The sequence below is a fragment of the Scomber scombrus genome, chromosome 4 (genome assembly GCF_963691925.1).
Source record: "Scomber scombrus chromosome 4, fScoSco1.1, whole genome shotgun sequence".
NCBI classification, from domain to species: Eukaryota; Metazoa; Chordata; class Actinopteri; order Scombriformes; family Scombridae; genus Scomber; species Scomber scombrus.
This window is the reverse complement of record NC_084973.1, coordinates 4285133-4308845: the sequence shown is the minus strand read 5'-3', so window position 1 is coordinate 4308845 and position 23713 is coordinate 4285133. Positions and strand designations below refer to the sequence as shown.

Below are 23713 nucleotides of genomic sequence, written 5' to 3'. Positions count from 1 at the left end.
CAGAGTGATGAGTGACTTTTGTGGGTGCACTTTATAAATGTAGGTTTTGATTTTAATACAGTAGTAAACTATTACTATTGGTTCTGTTCTTGCAGTTTTTCCTCATGTTCTCCTCTGCTCTTATTCTACCCAGGCTCCTGAGGTGGATGAATGAGGGGATCACGGTAATGTTTGATTTATTAACCTGGTCCTTTTGTGTAATAAAAGCTGGTTAAAATACATGAAAAGTACTTGTCCCCATTCTTTATTTCATAATGATGATATTTAATGATTTTTCACCGCCGCATAGAAAATGTCCTCGATTTTCATTTCAGATATCTGGTCACCTTTATTAACGCAAGATGGCGAAACTCCAGAGAAGTCAGGTAAGAAACCACGAAACACAATCCACACAGTAGCTAATGCTAATGCTAATACTACAGCTGCAGTTTGTTAACTACTCACCTATACAGCCTTCCATGTAATTATCCTTCCGCGACATGAATTCACGCATTATGTTCCTCTTTGTCTCAGGGTTAAGGTCCTCTTTGTTCCAGAGTTAAATAATAACTCAGCTAACAAAAACTTAAAGTCATGCCATAAATCTATGTTGTATAGTCTATTTTATTTTGGACTATTGATATATTTTATCGACAAAAGTATTGAGATACACCTCTTAATCATTGAATTCCGGTGTTTCATTCAGACCCATTGCCTCAGGTGTATAAAATCAAGCATCTAGCCATGTAGTCTGCATTTACACACATTTGTGAAAGAATGAGTTGCTCTGAAGAGTTCAATAAATTCAAACGTGGTACTGTAGGATGCCACCTTCACAATAAGTCAGTTTGTGAAATGTGTTCCCTGCTAGATATTTCACTGTCAAATGTAAGTTGTATTATTGAAAAGTGGAAGTGTTAGGAACAACAGCAACTCAGCCATGAAGTGGCAGACCACGTCTTGTTATATTAAGTCATTAGGAACACAGTCATGAAGCTATATAGCTACTTGTACACAGTGGGCCCCATAAAAATATCACTTTTTAAACAGCCAATTGCATATACAGTATTATAATAATAATAATATTAATTGAATAAATAGTTTGAAATAGCTTTGATGTTACAAACTACTTTTGTCAAGTTGCTACAAAGTGCTAATGTATATAATCAGCCAGAACTGAGAGGTGGACAACAGTAACTGTGATATTGGGTATATAATCAGATGCAGATACTGGCAAACCTCTGTATTGGTGTTGTACTGGATGAACTCAGAGGGGTTGACTCATCTCAGTATTGTTTCACTCAAGCTGGAGCCCAGTGCAGTCCAAAGAGGACACAGCTAACATTGGACTGGCCCATCCCTCTTTCCCTCTGTCTTTTTCTTTCTCTTTGTTTCATGCCAACACCCTATATCGTTTATACGACTGCTTTTAAAAGCGGTCTCCTTGGCGACGGTGTGACCCCTGCCGCCGTCGACTGGGCTCTCAGTAGCAGTCCTGATTGATGGCCGAGGGGTGGCCATAAAGCCTATCTGCTGTTGCCAGATTAGGCCAGACAAACATGGCCCCCCGATTGCTGACCAGCCAGGAATGTTTGTTTACAAGGGAGCATTCCGCCATTTTCTGCCCGCACATTTACAGACATGTGTACTGTGAGTCTGATATAACATATACATGGACATGTACTGTATTAACTTGTGCTGTTTGAACAGATGATTGATAGCATCAGCTGTTTACTATATATGATAGTGTAAATTGGGATGCAAGATTGAGAGTTCACCAACTGTATTCATACAATTCCTACTTTTCTGAGGCATTTGCAGAACTCACTCCCCAAAGTATTTAGAAAAAAAGTGTTTTCCCCACCACAGCTGCTCCATTTTAACATCATGTTACTGCTCTGTGAGATTCCCATGAAACATGCTACAAAAGTCAACTTCTGCAACAGAGCAGCTGGTTGAGACCAAAAAAGCAGGTGGGAGGGGGAGGTTGTCACTGTGTTTCTGTCCCGTCTTCTAATGCTCTGTTGGGCCCGTTCTTCTGGGAAAAGCCTTCATCCTCGCTCCACATGTAGGTCACTGGCCTTTTGTGTGCGACGATGCAAGCCCACCAAGTGTTTGACGTTTCCATACCGTCCTTACAATCCCCAGGTTGTCATGGAAATACACTGGGTGGCAGTGGCAGCGGAGTTACAGTGGAGGGAAAAGCGAAGCGAAGGGAGGAGGTCAATTAGCCCGGGGCCTCTTTTGTGAGTTCTGGCTCACTGTGGCCAAGTCTGTTGATTAAGAGAGCTCTGACCAAAGGCATTTTGTTGACTCCAAGCAGAAAAGAAGGAAAGATTACTCAAATAACCGGGAAAAACCAGAGCACTATTTATCACGCAGTAGCCTCGTTAAGAACCACAGCTCTTGAATGTGGTCAAAACACGTGGGTTAAAGATGTTAGATTTATGTAGCTTTACTGACTTTGTTCAACAGTCCCCAGAAAACCTGAATGGTCCTCTCCAGGATGCTCAGTCTGTTGCTCATCCACTGAACTGAAGTGTGCAGAGTGTAGTGTTGACTTGGCGCCAGTAAAAGAGCTCAGAACGACTGTTTGCACACTGAACGTAGTGCTTATAGTGTAAAGAAACACTCTGTATTCATATGTGTACTTCCAGAAATGTTGCTATTATGTCTGGACATATGATAAGAGAGTAGGCATTTATCTAAGTGTAAGTGTGCATGTGGGTGGAGGCAGACTTAGGACACTTTGGGTAAACCTTTGCCTCATATATTTTCACAACAGAAATCTTCCAGATTTTGAATGTAGTTTAGTAGGTCAGGGTCATGTTGTGGTGAACGTGTTGCTCTGGGATTCACAGGGAAATGTCTGTCTCTGTATTTCTGTTGACTGACTGACACCATTTTTTATCACCGAGTTCATTCCATTGAAGTTGACCAACTCCAGCACCTCACTCTTTTCACCAGCTGGCAGGTTTACAAGGAGTTTGCTACCCCATAACTAGAGTTGGGGTTAAAGAACATTTTGAGTTGTTTTTTTTCTATCTCCTTGATTCCTAAGCTCTTATCAGACACAACACACATTCCTCTTTTATCTTTTTGTTAGAGGTGACAATATCTGAAAGGTTGATCTAGACCCTTTGTTACAATGAAAGGAAACCTTAATGCTGTATTTTATAAAATGATGTGCTTCCAACTTTGTGGCAACAATTTGTGTTTGGCTTCCTTTTTCAACATGACAATGCCCCAGTACACAAAAACAGCTCCATAAAGAAATGGTTTCCCAGTTTGGTGTGGAAGAATTTGACATTCAACACCTTTGGGAAGAACTGGACCTCTGACTGCAAGGCAGGCCTTATCAGCCAACATCAGTGATATGTCCTTGTGGCTCAATGGAGCAAATCCCTGCAGCCAGGTTCTAACACCTGAAACTAGACGAATGGAGGCTATTATGGCAGCAGGTTAATGACCATCCCAGATATTTAATATTTCTTGTTTAAAAACAGTCAAACATAAATATCTTTAACCATGCCATCTTCTTTAATCACACGAGACAACAGGTTTCTGAGTGTTGCTGGCATAGGCACTGTTTGAGGTTGAAGAAACTCAATAAACAGATGGAGAAAAAAGGGAAAGTCTATCAAAGTCTGTTCAAAATGGTTTGAATGTGGGGGTGGGGGATTGGGAGTAAGGGGATAGGGGTAGGGGATGAGAAAAAAGGGGTAGAGGATAGGAGTTGGGTTGACAGTGAAGGATAGAGGATATGGGTGGTCTGGCACAAGGTGGGTCCAGGCTTTCTATTAGGCGGGCTCATGTGAGCTGCTCCAGTGAGGGACGCTGCTGAGGGTCTTTAGACAGACACAGGTGCAACACATCCTGGCAATTTTAGGATAATTCATCATTGATCTTGAGTTCATTGCTCAAGAACCTCGTTGTCTCAAAGCATGTGTGCCTGTTAGGGGTGTGACGATACACTCAGCTCACGAGACGAGACATTGGGTTCACAAGATCGAGACGAGATTTTAACTATATATTTTTTTAAACTTCAATGAGGAAATACATGACTGTTCTTATATTTAAAATTCACAAAATAGAAATTGAATTGAAATGTTTTAACTAATCATCTTGTAATGAATCACTTTAGTTCTACTTTCTAAATATATAATTATCATATGCAGTATGCAGCTCTGTTAAAGGTTTCCCCATATAGATGCTCCTCTCCTCTTCTCCTACTTCTGACTGACATCTTCTCAGCAGGTAGAAGCTGCAACAAGGTTAATGATCCACACGTGACATTATAAAAAGAAGACATGACGTGCGAATGAGCGATAGAAAACCGATCGTCTTTTTTTTTTTTTTGGTGTGGCCCTTAATTATAGCTTCACGAGACAAAATTCACTTGGACGAGAAATATCGTCGCGTTTTCGTCTCACGAGATCTCGTCACACCCCTAGTGCCTGTGCAGCATTTCGTACAGGACCAGTCTCAGGACATCAGTGCTGGTTTCAATCAAGATGTTTTCCATTTGATGTTCAAGGATCATAGTAATCCAGACCATAGTGGGGAAATAGTTACAGATTTCCTGCTGATCCACTGGACATCTTTCTCATGACAGCCACCTCAAGAGGCAGTGTCCTCCTGTTCTGCATGATGTATTTGCCAATGACATTGTGCTTGGGAATGTCTTTTATAGCCACAGGGAAATGATCTACTCTCCTGTAAGGAGCATAAACAGATCTGTGACCTCCCTCACCCAGCATGTTAAGCTGCTCGTATCTTCTTAGATGGATATAGTGTTGTTGTCTCTCAGCTTTACACCAGAGTCCCTCTTCTCTTCTCTAGGTGTTTTAATTTCCAAAGAGAATGAAGTGGTGTCCCCTCTTTCTTCTTTGCACTCTGTCTCTTTTTCCCATCTGCTCCTCTCAATTTTTGGCAGCCTTTCTTTTCCTCTTGTTCACTCTGACAAAGTCTCCAGAGACATTGCAGAGTTCAGTCTGAGAGGTCATCTGCCTCTCCTGATATGCAGAGGTTCCTCTATTTCTTGCTGTCATCCTGACATCTATATCAGTGAGGCTTCCAGAGGCAGATTTCTTCTGTGGTGTCTCCACATCAGGGCAGGTCTTTTCTCACTACACTCCTGGTCCTTACAGAGACATCACTGAGCTCGTTGCTATGAGCAACACCCTTACACCATTACACGTAATACAATTGAACCACTTAAATAATATTGCGTAGGGCAGCTTTAAGTCTATAATATTACTTGACTACAATAAATGCTGAAAACATTCCTTTTAGGGTACGACACAATGGTATCTTACCTCAACAACAACTCGCATCTTACCATAAGCTGCCACAGTCCATCCAGTTTGACTCGTGGGTCACATGTTTGTTTCAATTCAATTCAATTCAATTCAATTCCTGGTTTAAGATTTACACTAGAGACATCATAATCTTTACAAAAGTTAAAAGCCATTTCGGAAGATGTGGAACAGCTGCAGCTTCACTTCTTTAGAGAAGATAAAACCATTAAAGTCAAGTTATCTGATTAGTGTAGACTGACACGCTTAATCCATGCTAAAAGCTCTGTAAGGCTATACTTACATGCTGATGTTTACAATTAATTACCACAGTAACTATCTCAATTTAGTATTTTAACATGCTAACATTTGCAAATTTGATGAAAAGAGGCCTGCTTGTTGTTTTGCAGTCATGACATAAACCAGTATTGGACAAATGAATAAAGTCGTGGTAAAAATAAATATGTAAACAAGTGACTCTTCTTGTGAATTCCAGACTAACTTAGAAAGCAGAAGATTTGTGCAAGCTAGAAATAATTCCGATATTTTTCAGGCAGAAAATGTCCATGGGAGAGAACTCAATCATCAGCAGACCTTCAAAAATAAAACCTATAGAACATCTCAACAAAGGAGGCACAATGGTTTAAATGTGTATTTTGTACCACTGTCTCATCTGAAAAGAACCTTGTGTGAAAATTAGATATGTCAGTTTGAACTTTTTCTTTTAAAATAAATACTTTAATCTTTACTTTCAAAGCAGTGAGAGAATAACTTAATGTTTGCATTAGTATTGAGGTTTGTTTGGAACATGAAGTCACATAATAGAACAACGTGGACCCATTATTCAGTACGAGGGATCAGCAACAATATGCAGTACACTGTGCACATCTCTGAACATTCTCCTGTCAGATATATATATACTGTGTAGACATCCTACTAAGTGACCTTCTACAACTATATCTTGTTCTCTCTGTCTGAAAAGACCAGGTGGCAGCTTTTAATGTGGTGGTAAAGTTTTATATATTAGCCTCTAATGGGGTTTTTACTGTGGTGACACAGCAGCGTGGCATCTGGTTGGTGCTATGTCAAGCTGAGGTGGATGTTTTCTGATTTATTCTGTCAAAGGACTTTTGTTTCTCAGAAGCAAAGATAGACATACCATTACATTTTTATTATGCCGCAAAACCTCTGAAGATGTTGTGGTGGCTCTTTAATCGTTTTAAACTACCCACTACCAACAGTAAAGTTTTTTTGCTTTATAAAGACCATGATCTTTCAAAAATCTTAACCCGAGACTAAGGTAAGCAGAAATTGCTCATATGACTTGTCACTGAAGGCAATAACAAATGACATAATATATTTTCATTCGTGTTGGAGGACTTGCACATCACACCACAATGCCCAAATGCTGACATAATAAGCACAATTCATAATTGAATAACAGTGGCTTAAATGTCAGTGTCAGTGTCAGTTCATTGTTGTTCCAAAGAGCTACAGTACAGTGTGTTCTGTGGATAGGGATACTGTCTTAGAAAGGGATGTTGCTGTTAAACAATTCTAAGCAGCGGAAGAAATTGAAATCCACTCACCTGCATTGTGTTGGGGTGGAGGCACACATTTCTGAGATTCTTAAAATCTGCAAGTCAAATTCAACAAAATCTATCTATCAGCTTGGATAGGATACTGAGCTAAAAATGTATGACTAGACAGAGGGCAATTTGTCTATTATGTGAGTTACACTGAGCTAACAAGCCTTATCTTTAACTTAGATTTTTCATATATAAGTGCAAGTCTTTAGGAACACAATTCCTGGTTGTGCTTTGCTGAATCCCTTCAGAATATTATGCTCCCGTACCATTTTCTTGACAAGTAAATGCTCGGGGGTTTCGCAGCTACGACTAAAACCTGGTGAGATTGAAGGAGAAAGTTGTTGTTCAGTTAGATGAACGGGCGAACAGAGAGGAGGGCACGAGGGAGAGTGATGTCCATGAGTCTCAGTCTGAAGGAGGCTTTGTTCCTGTGGGCTCTTGTCCAGTTTTTCACACTTTGAGTTGGATACCTAGGTGGAATACTAATGGCTGGCTTTGTCTCAATCGGTCATTGTCTGGATCTCTTGATTCTGGGCATTGAGGATGTCTGGCTTTACCCCAGCAGTCTTAGGGTCTTTTCACACCTGAAGGTTCATGGTATACATTTAATCCGATTAGTTTTAGTTTCACATTGCAATTATGTGAGCACACTAAAGAACTTTACATGACATACCTACGCCCTGTCATTGATTGGTGTGTAGACGATTGTGCGTCTGATGTCAGCATGTTGTCAATTCGGTGGCTAACCTTCTATCACCATTTGATTTAGTGGAGAAGAAATAATGAACAGATTCTTTTCATTGCCACCATATTTTATCATTACACTATAGAGAGCTGGCTATAGAGAGTTTTTTTTATCTTCGGGTGCCATGCTCATCCGTCATCTCATATCCTCTCTCTGAGGTAAAGGTTTCTGGCACAACTTCACCTACTTCCAAGGTACATGGAGAAGGGCTTGCAGCCTTCATAAGGGTCATGACCATGATGGAACCTGGAGGCTGAAACACATTGGACTATTAATAAAACACGTTAGTCTATTAATAAAGATCCATCCAAAAAATGTTTTCACACTGAAAACAAACCAAATCATGGTTCAGTACAATCCAGACTAAGACCACGTTTCACTAAAATTATAACTGGTTACTTCCCCAACAGATTCTTAAAGCCACATTTAAGGATTCTCTTTCAATACACAAGTCAGAGACTTCCACCAATTCAGTTTAGAATGGCTCTCTGGATAAATATCCGAAGAGGGCACAGCTCAATGATAGTGTAAAAGGACATCATAATTGTCAATATATTAAAATATGCCCACGAGCAACATTGTCAAACACACAGCTATTTTGTTCTGTAACAATTCAAATATTATCTCTCTCAGACATTGGTGGTTGTCAGACAGTAATCTACGCTAGCAGGTTAAACTGCTACGCTAATGCAACCTTAGTAACATTCTTCAAAGTTAAGGACAAACTTCATGTTAAATTTCCAGAAGGCTAAGTGCTCGTTTACCTCCAAATAAATAAAAAAACAACAGTTTAGCTAATTTAGCTACATTGTATATGATCATCTGACTGCTCCCAGACTTCTTTTTAGCAAAATACAAAAATAAGACCAGTTGAAATTAACTGGAGACTTTAACAAATCCAACCTGTTTCTAAATTGAAGCATAATGATGCCAGTAAGAGTGTTTCATTGGCATGGTGTTCAACCTAATTCAGTATGGTGGTATCTGTTTGTCCCACCTTAGCTTCCTTCTGTTTTGCCCAAATTTAAATTGTTCTGGTCCACAGTTTAAATATGTTCCATGTAATTATTTAGTCATCAGTCTGTTAAATCCTCAAATGTCCATGAAAACCTGCATGGCAAATGTGGTAACTATTCTATTTTTGAATAGAGGCATTGATGCCAAAAGGCGTAGCTACAAAAGCTTTTCAAGCATATTGTGCACGACACCAAATGAAAGCCACCCCGAACACAAACAGACAAACGTGACGGTAACGGTTTACTGTGCAATGATTGCACGAGTAGTACTAATCTTTTATTGACTATGAAGTACAGCAATAAAACACATGCTCCAATTAACTTTAGAGAGTCCTATAGAAGGCATAAATAAGGGCTATGTGGTAAAAATGTCTGCTGCCCTGCTGCTCTTGATGTACTCTCTCTGCCAAAAGCTTGACACTGCTTGCGTAAGAAGGGTTCTTTTAAAAAAAAATGACTGTATTTGCATGACAAAGGAAGATGGCTTCAGGGTGCTAAGAAGGGAGGGGTAGAAGGGGTCCGAGGGGAGTTAGGAGGCAGGAGACAGACTGGGGACTCTTGGACAGACCCTCTGGGATCACTGGCTCTCTCCCAGTCTGGAGACCTACAAACTCTACTGGATATGCTGGACGTTGAGGCTGGGGCACGGGATGACGAGTCTGAACTGGATTTGGCTTTGATTGTCCCATACATGCGGAGCTTGTTGCCAGACTACTCAAACAGCGACTTTCTGCTGTTGTGGAGAAGAAAAGACTCTTCTGCTACTGGCTATTCAGCAATAATGACTCGGGACTTACACTCTCCAGAATTTTTGGAAAACTATCTGTCGTAGTGTGACACACTAAAATGCAAATTCATCAGCTTTGCCATGTTATATTCAAATCTTCATTTGAAATATAGTGTTTATTTTATTCACTTTGTCACTTGACAGAGATACATTGCTTTTATTTTTTTTTCTCCTGAAGTGACATACATCTGGACCCAGAGGAATAATTATTTTCAACAAAAGCTGACCAAGTGTTTATTTCAGCTTGAGACCAGACTGGCTTAGAGATGACTGGTGCCTTGCATGCTGGACTCATACTCTTCTCTATTGTGGTAATAACCTTCTCTTTCTATGCTGCATTATATTAAATAGCCTTGCAAAAAGATTTATCTGCTTCTTTAATAGCTTCCAGTAAGGCACAATGACTATAAATTGAGACTTTCAGACTATTTGTACACTAATGACCATGTTCTCAAAGTATATAATAGGTACTGACATATCAGTACCTGCCTGTTGTATGTTTAACAATAACCTATGTGTTCAATGGCCAGATGAATACTCTTATATCAAATATGTAGGAAAATGCTACATACAAGTTACTGGAATGATCATTTTATTTTCTCCTGTAGGTGATATGTGAGAGTGAACCAACACATGCTGGGCCAGACAAAGTAGGGGACTCACATGGTGAGACACTTAATCACTTTTAGTGTCGAGAGGTTTCAATTCTCTGTACCAGCGTTTCTCATCCATCCATTCATCCATCTATCCAAGCCCCTTGCCTTTGCTATCTAGTCAACCCCTCCAAAAAAAATCTCATTGACACCTCAATATTTGTCAGTCTTTATGTCCTACTTTGGTTTTAATTGTTTTCTATGTTTGACTTCCCAGGACAGTCCAGACTGGTCCACCTAACGTCACACTGGGCCTTCCAGCTGGTCAATGACTCGCTGGCCTTCTCCAGGGCTGACAGCTTCTGCAGAGGCCAGTTCAGCTCACTTGCCACCCTAGACCAGTCAGATGACCAGGAAGGAGCCCTGGAGCTATTGCGTCAGGCTGGACTCCACTCGCCTATCTGGATCAAGGATCCCAGTAAAGCAGCCTCCAAGCCCCTGGCCCTCTCCAAGCAGTGTGAGTGTGATCAGTGGATTTAAGAAATGAATTTAATCATTGAGTAGAAAGATAGAAACTGGTTTAAAAATGTACAAAAGCACTTAAACAGCTCTTCTTCTCCTGTTTTTGTTTAGATTTACAGTTCTCAGCTCTTCATTTCCCAAAGGAATCTAGTGAGGGCTTTGCTCGTGTAAACATTTCCTTCCCCGCCTTATCGTCCATTAGTGTGTGTGTTCGTGTTCAGTGGGACCCAGAGTGGAATGAGGTGTCCACCATCTTCTCCTACGCTGCTCCCGTCTTCACAAATGAGTTTCAGCTACGAGGCCAAGTGGACACGCATGGACGCATCCTCTTGGCGCTCATCATCCACGGGAAGCACCTGCCATATAAGGCATCCTTCCCCAACGATGGAGCGTGGCATCACATCTGTGTTACGTGGCGCCACAGCAGCGGTCGCTGGGCTATCTATGTGGACGGAGACAATAAGGACAGGGGCTCAGACACAGACAATTCTAGGGATATCCATGCCGATGGGATATTCATCCTGGGCCAGGACCAAGACTCCTTTGGAGGGAATTTCACAGAGCCCTTTTCTGGGAATATTACTGACTTGAACGTTTGGAATACGTCCCTGGAAATGAGGCATGTTCGTGCTCTCAACGCATGTTCACCGATGACCCAGGAAGTGCTTTTCAACTGGAGCCTTGACCACCTGAGCAGGCACCCAGTGGTGAAAGAGGTGCAGGCCCTTCTGTTTTGCCCAGGTAAGGCTTCTTTCTGTACATACTGTGACTGTGTGTCATGTCAGGGGCTTTAGGAGTCTGTATTTCATGTTGGGTTGTCAACTTGAAATGTCGCCACTAAATGTGACTGATAAAACTGTGTTTCACAGTTGGATTTTGTAGTAGAAATGCTGCCATGTTACCGGATCTTAGCAATTACTACCATGACTGCAATGTTATCATAACCAATAGAAATGGTGAATGCAAAAAAATTGGCCTTCAGATGATTAGACAAGTAGGTTGAACCTGTTGAATCTCTGTTAGGTCTAGGGTTCACCCCAACCCTAAGAACAATGAGGTGAACAGTGAACAGGCCACTAAATGTGACTAATACTAATCTTCCTATGCCTGAATTTTGAGGACACAACTAGAGTCTCTGTAAGGTTAAGGTTAAGGTTAGGGTGAATCCTAACCCTATTGTTCTTAGGGTTAGAGTGAATCCTAACCCTAAGAACCATTCCTATTGGTTATGATAACAGTCAAATCCCAAAGCCCTCCCCCTTTTTTTTTATCTTTATAACAATATGATTCATTCACATGCATGAGTCACACTGTTGTGAGATTATTAAACTTACTGGTTACACTGGTTAACAAAAACAAATTGCAGTCACTGTAGTCATTGCTAAGACCTGGGAACATGACAGCATTTCTACAACATACTCCAATCAGAAGACAGATTTATAACAAACTTATTTGGAAGAGAAGATGAACTGTATTATTACTCAAACTGTCTATTGTAAACATCAATCACAGTTTACAGACCCACTTCCTGTTGCGACTCTGACCTACTGTACTACTGTAAGCTCCAGTATAGAACAGCTTTATTAATAGACCAACGTGTTTTCGGCTTGAGGCCTTCATCAGGGTCATCATGGCGTTATATTAAGACAGTTTTCCTCATGTGCAACAAAGTATAATTAGCAACATTTCAGCTCACTTTCAGTTTGACCTCCAAAAAAATTGCATATATCATCTGGATAAACTGCTGGCTTGTTTACAACCAGTCCTCTCATGGCACTGCTCATATAGTCTTTACCCTTCAAACTTCAGATCCTTTTACTGTAAGTTCAGCTGAATTGGTAAGATGAAAATATTCATTCATTCTTACTCTGACTGAACTCTACACAACCACAACATGACACCTAGAAAAGGGTGTAGAAAAGTCTCCCTTTAAGAAAACCGCATTGTAGCTGATTAACAACATAATGCAAAGTATGCTTTAAAAGCCACGTCCTTAGTGATGCTCACACTTTTTCATGGTATAAACAAATATTAAAACTATTATGATACACTCCCAGACCTGCAAACCATATTTAAGTGTTCATTTGGCTATCTGATTGTGAACCTGTCCTTTTAATATTACAATAGCTACATTCTATGTTTGTAGCTTCCATTTATTTTGTTTTCATGCTCTATTTTCTTACGTCTTATATTTGACACCAGTCTCAACCCGTGTCTTAATGAGAGACACTTCTAGAAAAGATGTCTCATTGAATATAGAGGGCAGCGAGAGTGAGACATGGAGGCAGGAAGGGAGGGAGGGAGGGAGGGAGGGATGGAAGGAGGGGATTCCCACAGCTCCAGCAGTGTGGGGGCAGCTTGGGGAAGAACAGAGCTCCATGCAGTGGTGAACAGTAACTCCCCCGCTGCCCTGACTTTCATTTCCTCATGAGACATCTGTGCAGTCTTTTATTTTCCACAACAAAGAAATGGATCCTGAAAGGTTTTCCAGTTGTTTTATATCATTATTGAAAGGGCAACAGTTATAGTTAATATGTGATTCATCGGTTTTTTATGAGCCCTTGCTGTTTCTCATCATTTTTTCTTTTGAATCAAATCTCATCTTTATTTCATCATTTCTCACTGGTGAGGATCTTAGATATTCTCATGCTGACTCTTTGGTTGTATCTCACTGTTGTATGAATGTGTGATGATGTGAGCAGCGGTGCACCAGCAGATGGAGCTGCAGGGCTGCAGGATGCTGCAGAGCTGGTCAGATCAGCTCCCATTGTTCAGCCTGACAGACTGCTCTGAACCACTGCCCTTCATCTGCAGGAGCAGCAGAGGTGAGTCTCAACCTGTCACAACAACAAGCTGAAACTGTGACAAACCAAACCTGTACAGTATATACAGTATGAAAAACTATAGCAATCCAAAGATATAATGTCTCTTGATGCTGAAGTTGATTCATAACGTTAGTATTAAATTCTGGCCAAAAAACATCATGAAATAAATCAATACAAACACAACGCCAGCACCCACAGATCAATCTTCTTACTTACTGTGGACAAAAAAACGTATGATTAATACATCTCAGCTGTAAGCCATCATCAGCGTGATGATGATGATGATGGTGCTGATGGCCAATAAATGAGAAGATTGATCTGTGAGTGCCAGCGTTTTGTTCGGATTCTCACTTCAACCATGCGCCAGACCTTTTGTGCGCCCCTTTACTTTTCATGAAACAATCAATACCCTTAATGAGAGGTCATTTTTAGGGTATTTATTTATAACCTATTTTTTTAAAATGACACCAAAAACTAGTCTGTGAAATGTTCTAATTATTTGATTTGATTATCTTTCATTTTTCAGATTTTATTTATCAAATTAACTTTTTTTTGTTTCCTCCACATGAAGGGAACCTGTTTTTTACCCTGTGAGGAATACAATTCTGAAATTTAGCATGATGTGTAAGTTTTAATACCCGTATAAGCTCCCTAAAATCCCCACATTTCTAGAAAAAATACTGAAGATATGATTTCACTGTGCTCAATGTTGGCTTTTTAAAATGGGATAATATGGTAATGTCTTTATAATCTTCAAATGTTTAAAATATATCTTACAATCACATCTGAGCTTTAAGAGGGTAAAGTCCACCTGTTGACAGGAAGGTCATAGGTCAGGCTCTGTTGGGAGTGTTCAGTGTTCGACTCCTCCACCTGAAGGATGAGATCTCTGAGCAGCCGAGCGTCCTGCCGTTTCATCATCCACGCTGATGTCACGTTGTTTTTGGCACAGAACGTTATCTGAAGATGAAGCAGATGAGTGATGCCCAAAGCTCTCAGCCCTCTGCCTTCATGAACCATCTGTTGAACCTCTCCAACAAAAGCCAGGTACAAATCTTTATTCCAACTTCTTTACACTCCCCCTATGTGCAGAGTTTGACAATAGAAGGATTTTAACTCATTCTAAAGTTTGTACCTAGGAGCAAGATTTATGATAATAATAAACTTCATGTAATAAGCACTTTTTCAAACAGTGTTACAAAGTCCTTTATAAAAAGTTAGCACTGCAAACATTCACATACACATTCATACACTGTTTGCACAGCCATAAGGAGCAGTTCAGGGGTTAAGTATCTTGCCCAAGGACACATCAACATGTGAACTGGAGGAGGTGTGAATCGAACTGCTGATCTTCCGATTATTGGACGACCCGGTCTACCTCCTGAGCCGCAGCCGCCCTTCTACTTTGAGCTAACTTATCCTTTAAAATAGACTTTTAAAGGATAAGTTTTAATGAGTTATTTAAAAGATGTCTTCAAGCAGGAACTTCTAAAGCTGAGGGACCCTGACTTTAAAAGCCCCCTAGTCTTTGGTCTCCAGTTCTTTAGTCTTGAGCCAGGACTTAGAGGAGTTAGAAGGGTCCTGCCTGAAGATCTGAGGCTGTGTTCTGGCTCATAGGAGCTATTAAGCAATATAACTCTAGATGTAATCAGCAAAACCTTAAAATCAACCCTAAAACTGTGGATCACAGGGCCAATCTGATCATGTCTCTTTGATTTGTTAAAAGCCGAGCTGCTGCTGTGTTTTTTTATTAGGTGAAGGTGTGAGATAGTTTTTTTTTTGGCTTAACCCTGAATTCAGAAAACTGCATTAGTCCAGAAGTTACTAGATAAGGTGAAGTCTGACCTGATTTGTAATGTCACCACTGGTTTGGAGCCAATTTTCAACTTACACAAATGTGATGTGGAAATTTGAAGCCTCCAGTGCACAAACACTGAGAATGGATTTTAAACCTAAGTAGTGCCCCAGCCGATATTATCAGCAGATATGTAGCGGTATTTCACACATATATAGCCGTAGCATACATGTTTTTTGATATGCGCCAATATGAAAACGTTTTTATATAACATATAATGCAGAAAATGATGCTTGGGGTGATTTGATTTGGAAGGACCTGCGATATAGCTCCTTCACACAATTTGGATTAATAAAATATATAAAAGAAAATTATATTTTGTGTCTTCCCTCTCTCCATTCAAATATCTGGTTGACATCTAGTAACTGCAAAGAGCATAGCATACGATCCCATCTTTATTTTACCTTATAATGAGTTCATTATGCTAATTCCACAAACTTGCACATCCTTGCAACCAAGTTGCATTGCAAGACAGAAAGTAGTTTCAGTAGTAGTTTTAAAAAATATCATATCAGTTGGGCTCTACACCTCTTGTTTTCAGCAGTTAAACGTTTGAAATGAATAACATTTGAATATTCATAAATTCTTCTTACATTTTTCAAAGAGGGAGCAGGAGGTGATGTCATTCCTCAGATTTTAATGTGGTAACTGAACATTTTACTGTAACAGAGTTTTTTTTTGCAGAATAACATCAGACACAATTTTTATTAAAAAATGTGTGGAGGGGATCCATTCCTTTAAACTCTTCTGTGTATAATTCAGTCAGAATTTTGATGTTTTTTTCAGGGTGGAAAATTAAATATGACCCTCATTGCTCTTCTATTTGTTCACACACTTCTCTATCACAGACACAGAAAAACCCTTACGGTTAAACATGATTTAGATAATGATATTTTAAAATGACACCGTACAAGCTGAATCTTATCCATTATACTGCAATCTGAAATATTGACATCGACCTGTAGCTCTGTTTAATCCAGCGTCTGTCTCCACTTTCAGGCAGTGGTGCTTGGGCAGCAGCCGTTCGGGCTGAGCAGCTTGGCTGAGGCGTCTGCCCTGCTGGACGTCTCTGTCCAGGCCATGGAGGACACTCAACAGGAAGGCCTGCAGCCAGCAGATATGGTGTCTCTCATCCAGCTGTTGTCTCTGGCAGCTGACGTCCCCACACAGCCACATTCTGATGCCGCCAACCACAGCCGGGACAGCATCCGAGAGCTCGGCCAGCGCTTTATCAGTGTGGCCGACACCATCATCAGCCAGGAGAACGCCTTCAAGTGGAACGCCATCAAGGAGGTAGCACACACCGCACTGCACCCACGTATTCTTTAGCCCTGCTGTATGCTCGGCTCCTCTGTGTGGTGCTTTGTATATGTGGAGTTGTGCAATCTGTGCAATGTCTGTTTATTGTATCTACAATACAAATGATGTGGGTAACAACAGGAAATAAATCAATTTGTATCCCTTTTTTTCAGGAGCGTAAGCAGTACATTTTTAAATAGGTCACTCTACAGGCATAACACAGAATGTGTTTTTTAAAGCCTTGACCCAGGTTGCCAGCTCAAGTTTCAAGTTTTTGTAAAGAAAACTACACTTTATAAAACCATTTAAAAATCTAGTTGGTTGAATTGGGAGCAACAATGTAATTGAGGTACTCCAACTTAGTTTTTGTGACAGCTGCTTTATAATGAGGTGAAAGACTACTTACTCTATCTGAAGACTGAGATTCCTTCTTTTTTTTTTCAACCGCATAGTCTCACAACATCCTTTCACAAATCTTGGGCTAACCCTAATATGGGGTTATCATCAAGCCAATAGAAGTCTGTTTTAGTTCATATTTTGGAGCTGTCTTCTGGAAGGTACTAAAGAAGCATCAGCTTTTTTTCTTAGCTTGTTATTGTACTGTATTTATAGATAGATACGATACGATACAAAGATATTCTTTTATTAGTCCCACGGTGGGAAAATGTACATTATTGCAGCAGTGGACAGTAAAAAAAAAAGAAAGAGCATCAATAAAAAGAATAAAGAACAATAAATGGTTCATCAACCATTTAGGATTTTTGTTTTTGTTTAAACATATGCAGTGAACAACAGGACATACTGTTGAAGTTATGGTCTGAGGCTGGAGGTTGAGTCATTGATATTAGTACAAATGACAGTGTCATTTTGAATAAGGTTTTCTTTATTCTGGAACAAAACCCTGGTTTCACTTTCGCTCTCTATGTACTTACACTGGATACTACATTTCCCACAATGCAACTGAATAGCATTGAAAACTTGTCATGCCCACACCCAATGATCAGACTTATTTTCTCAGACTTCAGAAGAGTTCTCATGGTGGAGTGACACTTGACCGATGAACATATGCCACTATTCCAGCTATAAACCACTAGATGGCAGTATGCTTCTATAGATGCATTACTATTAGAGCTCATCAGCAGTAGTAGAACAGGACTGACACATGCTATATCAGCTTCCATATGTCTTTATGTAGATGAAGCTTAATCATCCATTGAATCATTTATGTTCACATTCATCATTTCTGAACTACATCATCATTCAGAGAGGAAGCCCACTTCCCCCCCGTGGGTACATTATGTCTTTTTTGTCACTTGTGTCTCTGCACTATTGATGCTGGAGTGTATGGATCTGTACAGAGGCTGCCTCATGACAAGTGTTGTGTTTCTATCAGCACTTGCCTCCCCCCCCCCCCCCAGGCCTCTCAGTGCTCCAAGGCCACCTCAGCCCAGACTCAATGGATGAGCAGCACTCGGAAAAACTGTGGCTGTACTCATCTACAAACCTCCCTCGCTCTGCCGCCGGCTCCGTCTCCAAGGCTCAGCACTTAGATGGGCATATTGAATTCAGAATGAGGAGTTTCACAATAGACAATGGCAAAAATCCATGATTGTACCCTGTATTATAGGCCTATCTGTTGAGCCGTGGGTGACCTCTTCAGCTAAACTCTATGTAGATTCTGGCAAACAGTTTGCGGCGCTGAAAGCGTTTTCTTATTGTGAACTGTTTGAATGATCATTTTTGAAATGTAACTCTTTAGCTGAGCGCTGAGCAGGGCAGTGGGGTTGAGTGTTGCTGCTGAGACACCGATGCTCCATGTGTTTTTAGGTGGTGAACGGCCCCATGGATGTGGTCAAGAGTATTGACCGGATGGTGAACAGCCTGAGCCCTCACTTGATGGCAGAGACTGATCACCTATCCATACAAAGCCCCAACATAAGTAAGTCACACACACATGCATACACTGACATATAAACACATATGAAACACATATAACAAAGGAATTCTGACGGATGACACATTTGAGCCAGGTCAGCAAGTCCATCATGGAGGCGCTTTAGAAAACTGGCAGCACTGTAGAAAAACCACATTATGTAACAGCTGACCTTTAAGAAAATAGAATCCATTCACCAATTATTCACATGGATATAGAATTGCATAAAGTGATTTTAGACTGATAATCAAATATTGTTTTTTACAAACGATGTGGTGCAGATAACCCTGGATTTCATCTAAGCTGTAATTTTTATTGGGCTTTTTCTTCGTATCTTTTTATTATTTCATTATTACTTTATTCAAGATCGTGGTCTTTCAATTTGAGAGTGTGATCTATTGATTTTACATTAAGGTTTTGTAATGCTTTCCCTCAAAACCCTGCCCTCGCACTCAAATAGCCCCTTTCTTGCACTTAGATTCACTCTGCTCCTGCTCAAACTGTATGTTTGCACTTAGATATTTATTGTCGCTTGCACAGAATTCCCGCTCCGGCTTCAGCGCCTCTCCTCGCACTCAGGCTGCTTCCGTGAAACTCCTGAAACTCAATATCAAGATTTAACTTTTTGGCTTCAAAGTAAAGGCAATGATTATTATAACTTGGGGTTCATTTTTAAAGATTTGGACATCAATTCATCACCAATAGTTCATCAGTTAACCGAGGTAATTCCTGAGATCTCTATATATATCTCATATATATATGTACCTCTAACAGGGTATGGTAAAGAATAGAATTACAACCCAAACTGTCTGTTGTAAACATCTATCCTCGTTTCCAGACTGACTGAAAACATGGTTGAACCTTTTCTGCGTAATGAGGCATTGTTAGCAACATTTCAAGTCCCCGTGCTTTCAATTTGACCTCCAAAGAAAGTCACTGCTATTCTGACAAAACTGTTAACATGTTTACAACCTTTATAATCATTGAACAGTTGGTACATGATGCCCCATTGGATGTCACCCTGCAGATCTCAAGAATAATTTTGGTACTGTAAAAGGAGAGCCATAAAATAAAACCCACATTTAAAAAAACAACAACTGTGTTTTGGGTCTCAGTACATTGGTTCATTGATGTTTAGCCTAGCTTAGCACAAAGTCTGAAAGCATAAAAATCAAGGGGAAACTGCTGGCCTAGTGCATTTCCCAAATATCAGACCAACTTCTACCAGGGCTATACTCAATGTTGGATTAAATGAAGCAGTTGCCATAACCTAGATTTTTATGTAAATGTGCTTGTTTGAGTGTTTACTGTAAACACTCTAGCTATAAGAACACTTATATGCCTCCAAGGTCATTAAGAGGACTGTCCAACTGAATAACCTGGATATACAAACAGTGACACTGTATTAAGTACACCAATGTGATGTAACACAATTTAGTACAATAGTGCTGCAATAAACTCTGTCTTTGTGAAGCTACTAATGTTCAGCTTTTGTTGTGCTCTCTTATTTTTTCTCCTACGCCATTTCCATACAAAGTAGGGCACAGAATTTGAGAAAAATATTCAAATAAAATAGGACAAATTTGTTCATGGAACTTCTAAAACCTCAGTTTTGCCCACAGGTTTTTTCTTTTTAGATGTCCAATTTGTACTTACCTTGATATTGTACTACAAGCATCTCTAGTAGATTCCTGGGATACAATAAAATACAGGGCTCTTACAATCTAGTAAAAATATACTAAAGTTGCCATGGTAACACTGTTCCTGCTCAGGTTAATCAATATTGATTACAATCCAAAACCATCTCTGTTGTTTTGATACTGTTGGTTTTAAAATGGTCCGGTGAGAAGCAGAGAAAAAGGAGCCAAACAGGACTGAGATAGAGAGAAACTTTCATCTGAAGTGATTTCTTATTTTCTGCAAATTTATATTGCAAAGGATGCTTCTGCAATGCAAAACTGTCAGCTTTAAGGTATTTTTTACTGCCTCAAAATCAATTTGATGATAAAAGAACAATACATTTATTTGTAACTTATTAAACCTGCTCTCTGTTCCCTTGTCATTTGCAGAACTGGAGGTGCAGCAGCAGAGACTGCAGGAAGGATCCAGGGGCTCAAGCTTCTGTGGGCCTGACACAGAGAAACACACCAACCTAGACTGTATTTCAGTCCCATATCAGAAGATACAGGATCTCCATAACAACGGTAGGAAAAATGCTACAAGAACCAATCATCTTCATCCACTTGCACGTACAGCAATCGCTTATTCAGACTTATTTATGCCGGCGCTGAGGTTTTGCACAGAAAGAAGACAAAGAAAGAATGCAGTGGACAATACACTAATGACAGACTTGTGAATGTGTAGCATGCATTCACCTACTTACTCTCCCAAGGTCTTGCAGTGAAGTGCGGATGGAGGCACATTGTTGGGTTTTGCAAGAACTATTCATTTCGAACAATGAGTGATCCCAACTGAACTAAATTTCTCTTGGTAATGTTTTATTTTTCTGTCTGGTGCAAGCTGAAGAAATCTTGATCTTGCTGTTGTGTTGAATGTTGTGCAGGCTTCCATAAGCTCACGTTGGTCAACACGTGGTACGGCTCTCTGCAGACTCTTTTCAATCCTGAAGAGAACATCACCATGGTTCCTACCATCACTGATGGCAGCCAGAGGTAACATACACGCTACGCTACATAAGTGGAGCTGAAAATGGACTGTTTTTGTTGTTTTTAGATGTCTTTTTTTTTTTTTAGATGTCGGTTTGATTCCCGGCTTCTCCAGTCCACATGTCGATGTGTCCTTGGCCAAGATACTTAACCCCAAATTGCTGTGTTAATGTGTGTATGAATAATTAGTCTCCTCCTAATGACAGGTTGGCACCCTGTGTGGTAGCCCCTGCCATCAGTGTATGAATGTGTGTGAATAGTTGAATGAGACATGGTGTAGTGTAAAAGCGCTTTGAGTGGTAATTATGAGTAGAAAATTGTTAGTCCATTTTCCATTTATTATGAAAAGTCAGAATGTTTGCCCTAACAATGGTCCATAAAGCTATCTCTGTCCCGTGATGCTAACAGTTGTTGACAGTAAAATGGTGATATGCATTATTATAAGAGTGGAGATACCAGTTGACCTTTTGGGTAATCATAGACCTGCCAACGCTCCCGTTTTTCCCCGAGTTCCTTCGGTATTTTCACCTCCTTTCCAGCTGTGCTCCCATTTTTTTGTTTCTCCAGGGAAACTATTAATATTAATAATTGTCGTACACACGGATCCATACGTTTTGTAAGTTGCCAGAATCGTCTATGAATCTACGTACACAATCCACACATGACATACGGTTTCAACCCACTAGCCTTTAGCTAGTGTGACACACAGTAATCCTGAAGTCATAAAAAACATGTTTTCAAAGAATTACTGGCTTTTGAATAAAATTAAAATGATATTTCTCTCTGTTGCTCTATCAGTCGGTTGGTCTACCACTTTGATATAAGTTTGAGATATCTCAGTAACTACTGGATGGATTCCTATTACATTTGGTACACACATTCATTGTCCCCAGAGGATGAATCCTACCTTAAAGACTTGACATTTGTGATTAAGTGAAATATCTTTTACTACTACTATTTGATGGTTTGCCATGTTATTTGCTTACAGATAACCAAGTCCCAGAGGGCACATATTCTTACAGCTTTGGTGGTCCTTGCCACTTAGCAGGTCAAACTCTAATGACTGGTGACTTCTTGAGTGTGTCACCATGTTAATGTTATTTTTGTTTTGCTGATTTTCATTATTGCATAGATTGCTGTGAAAATTGGTACAACATTCATGGTCCCTTCAGGATTTTTGTATGTGGGAATGTGCAATATGTGTACTTATGTATTTATTGAGGCAACAGGTAGCATTTCATCATTTATTATCGTGCAAAGGTGCAATTCTGTCATGTATATTGTACAGTATAATGGTTGTGCAAATGTGCAACTTTACTTTGACTTTATTTGTTCTTTTTAACTATGGCGGCAGCTGTCTCAGCACTCCAAGACAAATTTCCCTTCAGGGACAATAAAGTATATATCTATCTATTTATATAAAACATTTCAAACAGGTTAATGTAGTTCAAAGTGCTTCACAGTTGATTGACAAGCTGATAATAAGACAGAATAAGAGGAGACCGAGAACAACATAAAGAAAATGATTAAAAACGATGAAACGATGAAAGCAAATTACAAAGAAAAACAGGAAACTTTTTTTTTTTCCAATTTGTACCGTGGTTCATTCATAGTGAAACTCAAAGTGCTACAGTATTAACAACATAGAACACGCAACATAAAGAAAATAATAATACTGGTTCAAATGAAAAAGCCTTCCTCAATAGAAAAGGTTTTCAAGCCTTTTTTTCAAAAGAGTCTAGGGTCTGTATTGCTCTCAGATGGTTAGAAGGCTGTGGTGCAGCAAAGCAGAAGGCTCATTCCCCTACGGTGTGGAGCTTAGTAGGGGCCTGAAGGAGAGAGCTTCTGGCAGATCTGAGGGTTTCGGGTTGAGGTTTATGGTATTATCAGTTCCTGTACATAGGGAAGCACATGTCTCTTGATAGATTTGTATGTGAGTAGCAGGACTTTGTAGTCAATCCAGAAGGAGACAGGGAGCTAGTCCAATGAAAACAGAATTGTTTTATATGCTTGTGTTTGCACATTCTCATCAAGATCCTGGCAGAGCTGTGCTGAATGTACTTTAGCTTCTGGATGCTTCTGCCAAGGGATCCCTGTGAAGAGCACATTACAGTGGTCCAGTTTTCAAGAGATAAACGTGCTTCTCTGCTTCTGTCAGGGTTAGAGAGGGGCAGATTTCAGAGATGTTTAGATATAGTAGACAGAGGTTTTGCGTAAATGTCTTATATGATCATCAAAAATCAGGTGAGGGTCAAACCCTAACAGCCAGATTAATGACTGAGGGATGTCCTGGGCGTCAAAGCTGAGATGAGGTATGGGGGATGACTGAACTGGTTAACTGGTGTGGTGTGAATTTTGCTGCTGTTTAAATGGAGGAAATGTGTCCCCATTCAGGCCTTTATCTCCTTAAGATAGGGGCTGAGGTGTGATATGGCAGCAGAAGGGCTTGGGTCAGTTTTGATGAACAGTGTGGTATTATCAGCAAAGTAAATAGTGTGTAAAACAGTGTAAATAGGATCCGTCTGAGAACCGCTCCTTGTGTCACACCACAGGTGACAGGGAATGATCTAGTCCTGAACCCTCCCTGTGCGACATATTCAGTCTTAC

The 23713-nt window shown here is 40.1% G+C and overlaps 1 protein-coding gene across 1 annotated transcript in view; it reads left to right on the top strand.

Moving 5' to 3' along the window:
• The first annotated feature begins 341 nt into the window (after positions 1-341).
• The window catches only part of adgrd2 (adhesion G protein-coupled receptor D2), a 42245-nt gene continuing 18873 nt past the window's right edge, over positions 342-23713 (top strand). The window contains exons 1-11 of the mRNA XM_062417123.1: positions 342-365; positions 10022-10079; positions 10284-10523; positions 10640-11269; positions 13231-13353; positions 14306-14400; positions 15815-15824; positions 16212-16501; positions 18335-18446; positions 20510-20644; positions 21004-21112. Of these exons, the coding sequence (XP_062273107.1) occupies positions 342-365; positions 10022-10079; positions 10284-10523; positions 10640-11269; positions 13231-13353; positions 14306-14400; positions 15815-15824; positions 16212-16501; positions 18335-18446; positions 20510-20644; positions 21004-21112 (1826 nt within the window). The remainder of the gene's footprint in view (positions 366-10021; positions 10080-10283; positions 10524-10639; positions 11270-13230; positions 13354-14305; positions 14401-15814; positions 15825-16211; positions 16502-18334; positions 18447-20509; positions 20645-21003; positions 21113-23713) is intronic.